The following is a 12,500-nucleotide window of genomic DNA, read 5'->3' on the forward strand; positions in this document are numbered from 1 at the left end:
GTAAACTGGCCAATTATTACCACCACATCTAAACCCCCAGACGGCCCTCTCTGAAAGACTAACAGGAAGGATGAACTGCAGTTGTGGGAATTACAATCCCAGCGTTGGTAAAAGAAAAACAATATAAACTGTTGAGAGGAAGGAGAAGCCCCATAAACGTATGGCTGGGATATCGATGTTTCACTGTAATCTTAACCATACCACAGATTGGTCAATGTAATAACTAAATCAATCCCATGCGAAAAATCGACGCCGACACAAGCACACTGGAGAGAAAATGGCAATCTGACTACATTACCACGGCAAAGTACCACATCCATTTCCAGTGCCGTCCACTATACCGTGGTATATGTGGTATTCTGTTATAATCGCATAAATATCTGATAATGCTTTCAGAAATGCTTTGTTTCATTGGGCAGATATATTAAGTCCTAATGGAGGTTTTAGGTATTTTGGTTTGCCAACCGAAGAAATGCAAATTCTCTCTCTGGTAATGTACAGTCAACTTGGAAGTTGGAGAGACTCGACCTTCCAAGTTACTGATTTGTGTTTGTGAGCATCATCTGCTTTTTTTGATTGCCTGGAATGTTCCTGCAAGCTTGGGAAAGTCTGATTGGACACTTCAGTAGGGCTCACCTGTCCACTCTCGAGTGCTCTATGAAGGCATGTTCCAAGAAACGGTTGCGTTATAGGTGGCAGTCTTGATTGTTGAGGTGCCACCCATTGTGAAATTGCATCTGCCATTGAACAATCACTTTGCAAGTAAGTCGCCTATATGCATACCCACTCTCACTCTTTTCAAATGTACGGACTAATTTGTATATATAAATTGCGCCCGATATATAGTATAGGTGGAAAAACCGCCACCGCCACCGCCTCTGCTTTTAAGATCTGAAGACGGCAAGAGCCTCCACCAAGCTAATGGAACACAATTTACTCATGCGCAAAGCACAGAAAATAACCTACACTTATTTTTCCTTCCTTCGGCACTTTGATTCGAATTGGTCCTATGCAATTGTGTCCCAAGTGCTGCAACCCTTCTTAGGGAAAACATTTGTATATTGCATTGAAGAAAACTACAGATTAATTCCAAAATGTTCTCTCCCATAATATCGTAGAAACATACTTTTTTCGATTCCCAGAGGGCAAAAGACGAAATTTATTTGCTACTACCTCAAAAACGCTTCTGTTGAAATTATTTCATCAAAGTCCTTTATGTTACACGAGCTAATGAGCCTTGAAATTGCTCAAATTACGTCTGTACGACTTTCAGTGGTGAGCGTGTCACCCAGGTCCCGGGGACTCCTTGTGAGAGCAGTATTCAGCCCTCCACCTGGGGGAGGAGGGACACTGAGCTGTGGAGAGAGAGACACACTGGCCTCAGAGAAAAGAGTGCTGTTCTCTGAGTTTAGGGTTTGGCTTCTATTTTTATTTTCAGAAAGTAAAAGAACAGACGCATAGCATTTGGATTGTTGTGTATGTGGCTCACTGTTTGAACTTCTATGGCTAACGTTTCTGTTCTGCTAAAAAATACGTTCAATGTATGCAAATAAAGGCAGCAAATACTACTCATGAAAAACACATAATAAGAATATGCAAAACAAATAACCCTAAAAGAAACATTATCTACATTGAGGTTTTAACTGATAGTTTGTTCCGTTTCAACCTGGGCAACTAATCTCTTCAATGTGGTATTCTAACACTTTGATACACATCAACCCATTAACTAGTGTTCATTGATGATATATTTTGGCACAAATGAATTTAAATTTTCGCTATGACCAAATGTTTGCAACAACTAATTTACAATTTGTCGCCAAAGAAAAAACCCTCCCTTCATCAATTTCAATGTTCAAAATCACCCCGGCATTTAATGAGGATGGAAGCGGTCAACAAAGTATAATCTCCTTTCTAAACTTGTATTTTTCGGCCGCTAATCTAATTAAAACGCACAGCTGCCATACAATGCTATGGGACGGGACTTTTGGTCCCAGCTGTGAACTGGCCAGCATCTGACGAGCGTCACCCTAAGCCTGGATGCTGGCCCCGGCGTTAACACCCCACCAAACCGCTGGCCCGTCTGCTGCCCCAATCCCCTGCCAAGTGTGCCCTTCAGACCACGTGACGAGGCCGCGCGTCGACGACATGCACCCAGACGACCCAGATAACACTCTTCATCAGATCATGCGTTTGTGGGTCAAGCGGCAGGAGAGTTTGCTCTCGCAAATGAGCTGAAAAGAGCAAGGTGTTCAAATTAAGCCTCCTCTAATTACGAGGAAATTAAGAGTCCTCCTTCCTGTGCTGGTTGGGTTCTAACGAGGCACCGCAGGATTCCAGCAGCCCACCATGGCCGGTCCCAGGCGACCAGGCGCTAGCCCACTCTCTGATGTGTTAATAATAGGACGTGATAGAGAACCATCGCATGGATGTAACATCATTAAAGGATTAGCATCAGCCCGAAGTCTGCTGCAAACAATCTATTTGGGCATTGCTTCTATCGATTTGGGGGTGGGGGATCAAATTTAAACTGTCAAAAATTGTATTGGAGGAAAGATAATATGGAGAGACGATGTTAAAACCATGCAGAACAATAGGGCATTAGAGCGTAATCTACCGATTATATTCAAACTACAACCACGAGAAAATAAAATCAGTGATGGGGAAAATCTAACAAGTCAAGGGGGGAGAAGACATAATAATACTGTACGTACTTTTCCGAGGTTATTGTCAGGCTTTTGATGTGGGCTCCTATTATCCTCTGAGTTCTGTGCCACACTCCATAGCATTAAGAATTTAAAGGAGCATAAGTAGGCCACAGAAGACATGCAACAAGACAACAAGACTGGATTGCATGCTCTCTCTGTTGTTCAACAATATGGGAAGTGACAAATTAGCACTTGGTTTCCGTGGGAGAGGAGGAAACCTATTCAAGGTAGCGACAGCCACCGCAGCCTCCTGAGCAGCTGGGCAGAAACCTCCACCCTTACCAAAACCTCTGGTTCAGAGGTAAAGCTGGATTTAAATAAGAGAGAGATACTTTAGAAGTGTGGTATTTTTTTTAAAACATGCTAATTATACAATATAATATGAACCCTCTGCTGTGTGCTCTTCAAGTGCATGTGTGGTGGAGAAATATGAATTATTTCCTCATAAGCTTGGTTCTATTTCTGGTGACTTCTGCAGAGGGCACGTCCCATGGCTTCCGGCTCCTGCCCCCCACAGCCTGTTCATCAAAGAGCTGGCTGTGACGGTGTTGCTTTGAAAAATGGCCTCGGTCAAAATGGTTAGAGAGCTCTCTGGGTTCGTCACAAGGTCCAATGGAATGAACGATTCTTCATCCCATTGCCTCACAACATTCCCGGTCGGGAATGTTGTCCCTTTCTTCTGAATAATCTTGGTTTGGCTTGAGATGTGTGGAGGCCTTCAAGCATTATTTGAATCCCATATCGAGCTACATCCCAATGTAAAGCTGTCAATTAACTCCGGCATTAAGGTCTTTGTTTGCTTGTCTATCCATGCATCCTGTATATTTGCGAGTGCTGAATTAATAATGGCCCGAAGTAATAAACAGATATAATTCAGAATTTATGATTGACGCTTTGAGCAACCCCCAAACCCCACCACGTTGCCAAGTGTTCCCCTTATCTCTTCGAGCAGAAGAAACATCAAATCTCCAGCCACGACGCTAGTTAGATTAGCTTTGTACACATCTGCTACCATTCTTTCCACCGAGACACAATCTTATCCCAGGCAGCATTTATTTCTCTTCTGCTTGAGCTACTTTTGAAATTGGTCTCTCTTTTCGTCCATAATGGAAAATACCATCAATATCGTATTCTTTTTGTACCCAAACTGAAAAAGGAGTTAGAAAGCCTAGGCAAACCTTGTGCTTGCTGTGCTGTGCTAGCTAAACTGACATATATCGACGGCCATGTCTACGGGTAGTAAGTGCTGAAATTAGCATTACCCATAAATCATTAAACTACCCAACTAAATTAATCCAAAAATCCAGTTTTTATTTACCTTTACAAGTGGAATTTTATAGTCAGGTTAAGGGACAATTCAAGTATACTATTGCATATTAAAGGAAGTGCTTCTAATTTGACAAAAGTGCTATTCTGTTACAAGCTTTTGTGATGCAAAAAGGTTAAGTAAGAATTCCTTGTAGTTTTACCATGCATATGACCAGGCTTTTGACTTCCCACCATTTTTCTTATCTAGGTTTGCCATTATGTTCTGTGTTAAATTGATATTCACAAAAATGGAAAATTAATTAAGGGGAGGTATTTAATCTTAGAATAGTGAAAGATAAAACAGCCTTTTTGCATATCCTCACAAGATTAGATAACTTTTTCTATTTGCAATTAAAAGTTCAAAGCAAAGAACCCACATCCTAAAAATACCTGATCCTCATTCTTAGTTTATAATGTGAACAAAGTAAAGAGTTTTCAATTACAGCACCTGCAAAACATCACATCACACAGAAAGGTACTGTTGATGTATTCCATGTTGGTTCCGTGTCTACTGTTTTCTAATTTTACAAACATCTGCCACCCTTATTCAGGTTACAACAAGGCTTGACACATTTTGTTAGGACATACAGGGAAAGCAAGGAGAGACAGGTAATTGCTTTAACTTTTGCCTCATGTTGTGCAACTTTGTGGTGAGTTACTTTTTACCTATGTAGAAAAAGCACATTGTTTTTAATTGCCGGAGGCGGTGAGGCAAATTACGAATTCATTGCATTTGTTCCCAATGATTTTCCCGTTCATTTGGCCACCAGCGTCCCTGAAGTCAAAACAAAAGCTATTCCCCACGGAGGCCAACAGCAGCACTGTCGTAGTGGACGGTTCATATTGGTCCCTCTAACATATTAGATTGGCTTTGAGAGCTCCGCCATCCCAAAAGTATTTTTTTCTCTACCAACATCCAATCTGTGGTGAGCATTGTGGCAATGTTTTGTGGGAGTAGGTAGCAAGAATGTTGTACCGGAAATCAAGACCATCTCAAGGTTATCGACTGGCAGTGCTGAAACACACACACACACACACACACACACACACACACACACACACACACACACACACACACACACACACACACACACACACACACACACACACACACACACACACACACACACACAATCACACACACACACACACACACACACACACACACACACACACACACACACACACACACACACACACACACACACACACACACACACACACACACACACACACAATCACACACACATACCCACACACACACACACAAATCTATATCCTATATATATCATCATCTGTTACCCAGAAGACGAAAGCCCTGCTGCTTCCGCAAACAGAAATGGGCTCAATAAATGTGCCAATTTATCATTTTTTAGCATTTCATTTAACTTGCCAATGCGCAATGCTGGTGGCCAATCAAGTCTACAGTGCCTTTTTCTGTAAGCTCGTAATTGGCAAACCCAAACTCGGCCAGTAGTAGTCAATTATAAAAAAGTGTCTGTAAAGATTTCAACACACCATGTAGACTTGGCCACTGTAGACATACACTTCATCTACCAATTTTAATGACTTTCCTTCAGTAGATTGTCTCTGTAACAAAACATGGCACAAGGCATAACTCCGCCCATTGCGGTTTTTGTTTCCAGCCCCGGCACTGTGCCGTCTACCCCAATAAATTCTGCTATAACATAGTAGGACTGCTGGGTCCCAGATTAATTCTAGATTAATACATTAATCTAACCCACAGTCGACGAACTGTAATTACAGCTATAATACTGCACTTCAAATCCCATCATTATTCTAAAAATATTATATCCTGTGAACTTGATTCAATTCGTTGCCCTTCATTAGTAGAGAATAGGTGTTATTTTACTTTGTTCAGGTGATTCAATGTTCACAAATGCCAGAACAGCATGTGTCCATGCAAACAAAACAATAGCCAGTAAGAGACCTACTAGAAAAGAGCGGGTAAAAACACAGTATATGCAAAGGAATTTGTGGCTTCTGCTAACCATGTCTGGGTTAAGGCTTTCAACCTTTACGACGTTGAGGGACGGACGATCTCACAGGCACGCTGTGTCTGTTGTACACAGCGTACCGGGTGGAAATCTCTGTTGGAGGCCAGGGCATCAGATCAACACAATCCAACAAACCTCTAATCCGCTCAATGCAACAAGACTAAAGACCAAAGCTGCTTAACATTGTAATGTTGAGGACTGTTTCTGTTTTGTGATTACCAATCTGGAAATGCTAAGGCAGGCTTAACTTCCTTTGCTTCTGCTTCTGAGCGAATAGGCAGAGTTGTTGTACCCTCAGTGTTAGCTTACGAGCTGGCTTTGATGATTAAACAAAATGAACCCCCTCGTTAAAGCACACATACTTAGCCAGGGGTTACACTGGGCCAGGGCTATCGGGGGCTCATCCTCTGAGGATATAGGCCTCCCGAACATCGCTAAGCCCCTGCGCATCAGCCCTCAACATGAAATACATACACTCATATTTCCAATTTATTAAATGATACTGAAATAAATGGGTCCCTTAACTATAATAAGGAGTGGTTACGATAAAAAAGAAACGGAAAAGCTATTTCTGGAGTCACTCTAGAAATCCAGACTCATTAATCCCAATTGAATGTCATCTCATCTTTCCAACTGAAACAAAAAGGAACGACAGCAGGGTCTCTGGGGACGGTCATTCCTACCCCCACGACGGGAATGGAGAATGATGGATCAAAGTGCAATTGGAAATCCATCCCGAGTAGTATCTCAGTAAAACATCCATCCGTCGGTGGATACATAGAGGCCCCCCCCCCCGGCACCTCCCCTGCTCCCTGAAGCCTTAGAGCGGCCCTCGGCCTCTCCCTCTCCATCTAATCAAGGGGAAGGGGAGTGCAATGATGTGTGGCGATGTCAGTTCAGCAATAGAGGGGGACGAGGAGAGATCCCGCCCCACATCAGCCTGGCAGTTATTGTGCAGTGGTCAAAACACAATCACATCTCAAGCTTAGCTGCTTCCTGTGTGATCCCCACATTCATCCACAATATGAGCCCCGTTAACACTTCAGTGTAATAGCATTTGGACACAGTGGTGTGTGTGGGCATGTGTATTCTAGTGAAAAGTGTATCTGTCTAGGAGATATAATGCAAAGAAAGGGAGGGCACACTTGTGGGTTTATGAAATTGCGAAAATACCTTTTGCTTGCATTAACTGATGTATAAATCTGTCGTAGATCTGACGTTTAATGGAGCATTTGGCGGGGAAAAGGCTTTCTATACACAATAAGGTGACGAAAAAAGCTAGACAGTAGGTCTTTAAAGTCTTCTGAATAGTCTCGGAAGCTATTCAAGGTTGTCTGACTCAAGTGCGCGTATTAATGTGACAACAGAAACCTCATATCCTCATTGAGCCAATTCAACACACACAAAGCAGCACTAATAGCTTCTTAAAGTAGATTAAGCAGCTTTTTTGACAAGTGTCATTTTTTTCCTGTGACCAAACGTGGCCAAAATAAAGTAAGCCAAATCCAAAACAGGAGAAACACAACCACATATGGCGTTTCACTGTATCCCAGATACTTGAAAGCCTTAAAAAAAGGAAAAGGAAAGGAAATGAATAAAACATTTTGGAACTTTGAAAACACTGCAGGAGCTGGAAAAGGCAGTCAAGATCTGGCAACCAATCTGGGCTGAGCTGAAGCTAATTTGAAGTCCTGCTAATTAGTTTCCCTAATTAAATCCCCAGACACTTTGGGCTGACTTGTACAGAAAGCGTTGAGGGTCATTGACTGTGAAAAGTTCATTACCAACCTCCAAAAACATACACCTAATGATGTACATGAACACACACATGCATGCACGCACACATACACGCACCCGTCAGCACCCACACACACCATGTTTGAATTGTAACCCTTACAATAAATTACCCCTTTGATGTTAATTCGATCAGAGGGGTTACCGAGGTCTGATCAATGCAATCTAAGCACCCCTTGACTTAATCCATACGTCGTGAGAAGAGAACCATAGAGCACCACACACCAATGATGGATTAACACATAGATTACACACACACCATAATCACAACTACATCAGAATTATTCCCAAAAAAGGAAAGTACAGGAGACTTGCAATGGACCTATGGTATGTTCTGCATAGAAACAGACCAGGAGTCAGGCAGTTTAATAGTCAAATAGGTTTTACAATAAAATATAAATATCAGTCAACAGTAGGTGAAGCATCTGTACAAAATTGTTTTCAGGGCACTGTGACCTATCAAGGATTGCACCCTCAGTAGCCTTCCATTCGCTAACTATGTAATGATCATTTTGCGAATACTACCTGACTTTGGACTTTAGGAGATGTTTCTTGGAAAACCATTGTTAACCATTGCATCTCAGATAATGACATTGAACCAATTGCGATTGAAATAACCTGTGTCTGCCACAAATGGCAAATTGTAATTTCGGGTTGCGCTTTACTTGAAAGCCAAGAGGGCCGTGTGGATGATTCCTCATCCGGCAGCAACAGTAGCAAATTGAGGCTTAGCACCGAGTATAGAACAGCTTGTATATAATGTCCCCTTATGATGGATTGGGCCAATTGGGGCGATAGCAAAACATAGGCTGTGCTGTCGGTGTAAAATACCCAGTAAAACCACGGCAGCGTGTAAGGCTTAGAAAACTTGAGCACCATTGGACTTATGCCAGTTTTATGTAAAGCTACTGGGTATATACAGCTGATAGATGTAATTCTTCTTGATTGTGAAACAATAAAACTATAAACCATGTTTGCGAATAATATGGGTACCTGAATCCCTAGCTCTTCCTTTCTCCGCTTGGTCCCCTGAGAGAATTACTTGTTCTCACCTATCAAGTCACAGTCAAACCTTGTGACACGGGAGTCGTCACAAACTCCTCCGGGTGTGTTTTTAGGATGTGAAAGGACTCTTTATTTATTTGTTTCGGTGTTGGAGCAATGTGCAATGAGCGATGTGAGCTTGTGTGCCCCAAGCTGTTAACAAGGCCAGTTTAGAATGTAAAAATTGCAAATAATGAGCATGTGCTCACCCTTGGTATAAATGATAAAATGAGAAAATCAGAGTGGGACGTTTATATTTTTTGTAACTTTATTGAGGATATTTATAATTTCATCTTTGAACATGGAACACAGGCAAAGGCAGTTTCTTTTTCAATAATATCTCCACGGGTAAGGTCCATAAACGATAGTAGAGGAGTTAAAATGTAACACAGTGCCTCCTCAAAGTGTTGTTTCAGGTAATTCGCAGAAAGAGAGCGCAAGGCATAAAACACCATTCCAAAGTTTGAAAAACGAAAAATGATATAACGCACCCGCTAAGCCGAATGTGTGTATGGCCAGAGACCAGAAATGGGTATTGAGTGTTGTTGGGAGGGGGGGCACAACGATTGGGGAGGGGGGGGGGGGGGGGCAGCTGCAGTGCTGACCACTGCAAGGCTCATCCATCCAGAACTTGCCATGCCGCTCCGCTTCAATGGCAGATTTTGTATTAATGTATGGGAGGAAGGAGGGGCTGTGCGCTGCGAGGAGCAAACAGAATATAAGGTGATTCATGCTGCTATTGGTCCTGCTTCTGCTTTCAGCAGGGTCCGGTTGAGATTGGCCCTGCGATAACACCTGGCGGGGGCGGTTTTGCTTAGTTTTTGCATATGATCCAACAATAGGAATGGTTGTTTCGACAGGGGTTCCAGTTTTCTTCTCAGATGTATAACCTGGGTTGTTTGTCTGCACACAATGCACACAAAAAAACTTCTGGCGGGTTCCAGTTTCATTCTCAGACGTGTAACTTGTGTTATTTGTCTGCACACAATGCACACAATATAACTCCTGACGCAATCAACGAGTGAATCACCGCCGCCAGCGACGGGCACGGAGGTGTAATGGCACCGTCTGCAGTGCCAACTAACACTTTGACATAATGGTACACTGCAGACATCCCCCCTGCTGAGCGACAGGATACCTTGTTGATGCAGTTATGTCAGGAAGATGCTGCCTTGTATAGAAGGTACAGTATATATATATATATATATATATAGGTTGCATATGGGACACACCCATATGCAAAAAAAACAAGGAAAACCCTCTAAATCCCGAACAGAACAGAAAGTAGCTCCTCTTCCTGTTGATTCATCCCCTATCGGTCACTCTCTCTCTCTCTGTCTATATCCCCCTCTCTTTTCTCTCTCTATTTTATCTCACTCCCTCTCTTTCTGTCGCTCTCGCTCTCTCTGTCCCTCTCTGTCACTCTCCCCCTATCTCTTTCTCTCTCTCTCTTTAGCTCCCTCTCTCTCTCTCTCTCTCTTTCACTCTCTCTCCTCCTCCTCTCTCTCTCTCTCTCTCTCTCTCTCTCTCTCTCTCTCTCTCTCTCTCTCTCTCTCTCTCTCTCTCTCCCTCCCCCACTCTCTTTCTCCCTCCCCCACTTTCTCTCTCCCTGTCCCTCTCTCTCCCTCTCCCTCTCTCTCCGCCTCTCACCTATGTCCACAGGATTTAGTCATTTCAAATGTCTGGAGTTGATTGATAATTGAGAATATGCAATAGGATGGATCTCATATCAAGTCAATCCAATTGATAATATCCTCCATGAAAACCTAATGAGGTGAATAATAGTTTTGACAAAAGGTACGATTTAGCCTTATCAATGAGCGTCACATTTTAATAAAAAAGGATCTACTATACTATTTTTTATTCAGCAGTTTTTTCTAGCCTATTTTGGTACACCACATTTTTCAAAGCAACTTTTGTATTTGCCAGGAAACAAACACATCCGTGCTCTCCGTGGCTATTAATAAACATTGGACTCCACCACTCCAGTTGTAAAATAACGGAGTTGAAACATCTGCTCCATAGATATCAGTATGTGGCTGGCGCTGGGAAAAACCACAGAGCAGTTTTTCCATTACAAACTGGTTTCCTGGAGCTGCAGTAAGTGCATAGGTAGCCTATATCGAGAGATAAGCAACCCGTTATAGGCAGATAGTAAGAGATAAGCCAAGCGGTGATGGAAGACACGGCATATTAAAGGCGATGTTTTAAATTCATATTAATATTGGTAGGCCAATAAATAAACGTTGAATAAACTCGCATGAATCTAGGGATACTTATAATCTCGTTTTACTTAATTGATGTCAAAATTGAACTTGTTTGGATCAGTGTAATTATCATTTATATTCACAATGATAAGAAATAACGATTTATACTGTCAAACAAAATATCCCTAAACACATTTTGATAACATTTTGCATTTTAGTCTCAATAATGTGGGATTTTTTTTTGATGCAACTCTCGGCTTAATTCGAGTTTGTTTCCCCTCGAAGTAAACTCCTTGCAGGTAAAGATCCTCCACACGTCTAATAGTAGGCTATAATAATGTTCCCCCTACACCGTAGAACCTCTCACGAGGGATGCCGTCACGGAGTCACCGTCGCGCGCGGAGTTCCCTCCGTGGAGGCATTCGCGGTTAACTTTTGTACTTCAGCCTTTGAACAGAAAATAACGCATCGCGTTGGAGAACGAAATCATCCCTCCGTTACGATTCATGTCACTTTAAAAAACAAGATCATCCCTCGTTATTAATCATGTCACTTTAAAAAACACCGTTCCGTTTTCTATCTCGCGTCGCGCGCACTCGCACTCGGTTCACGAGCAGCGTTCCTCTACATCTCTGCTTCGTTGTTGTTGTTTTTAAATAAATTAAATGTCCTACCTCACTCATGATGGAGCTTAATCTCGGGTACTCGCGTTTTCCAGTGCGTGAATCGTAGAATCTCAACTTCTTGCTACAGCCGACTTTTTATCAGCGGCTCGCTGGACAGAGAAGCTTTATAAAGTGGAAGCGCGACTCGTCCGTGTCATCACGTTCCCACTAAACCAATAGGAATGGCGTCGGCAAATTTGTCTCACAAGTCACCACCCAACTCTTTAAAATATGCATTGCGTGTGTAAGCCCTTTTTCATCATTACCAGCGGCTTTGCGTTTTCCTTATTTCGCCTCTTTTTTTTAGTTGTCAGGCGACCGTTTATGTATTGCATTCGCATATAGTTGGGAATTATTCAAAACAGAGTAGGCCTACTTTGAATTGATGAGTGTCATTATATCGTCTCCCTAAATTTAAACCCGTTTGGTTGGGCTCTTCAGCATCATGTCATTTTGCATTTGATTGGATGCACCTTTGCGTGCATCCTTGTTTTATTATCTCGCAAATCAATGATGTTTGTTCTTGGATAGCACGTTAGAGTTTTATCTGTAAAACCCATCAGGCTTTTGATTCAAAATAATCGTACTCTCGGGGGGGGGGGGGAATAAAGGAAACCAAGTATTCATGTCTGCAGGAAATAAGAGATTAAGACGAAGATAATCACCCAAGCAATATTCCCATATGCAATTGTGCGCATGTGACTGTAGGGGTCTCTTGTGGATCCCGGGGGACAATCCAGAAATGTCACTGCAGTCCCA

The 12,500-nt window shown here is 42.4% G+C and overlaps 1 protein-coding gene across 1 annotated transcript in view; it reads right to left on the reverse strand.

The window, feature by feature from the left end:
* The window catches only part of pcp4b (Purkinje cell protein 4b), a 28,262-nt gene extending 16,371 nt beyond the window's left edge, over positions 1–11,891 (reverse strand). The window contains exon 1 of the mRNA XM_056612348.1: positions 11,751–11,891. Coding sequence (XP_056468323.1) covers positions 11,751–11,759 — 9 coding nt within the window. The 5' untranslated portion in view covers positions 11,760–11,891. The remainder of the gene's footprint in view (positions 1–11,750) is intronic.
* Between the last annotated feature and the right edge of the window lie 609 nt (positions 11,892–12,500).

The sequence above is a fragment of the Gadus chalcogrammus genome, chromosome 16 (genome assembly GCF_026213295.1).
Source record: "Gadus chalcogrammus isolate NIFS_2021 chromosome 16, NIFS_Gcha_1.0, whole genome shotgun sequence".
NCBI classification, from domain to species: Eukaryota; Metazoa; Chordata; class Actinopteri; order Gadiformes; family Gadidae; genus Gadus; species Gadus chalcogrammus.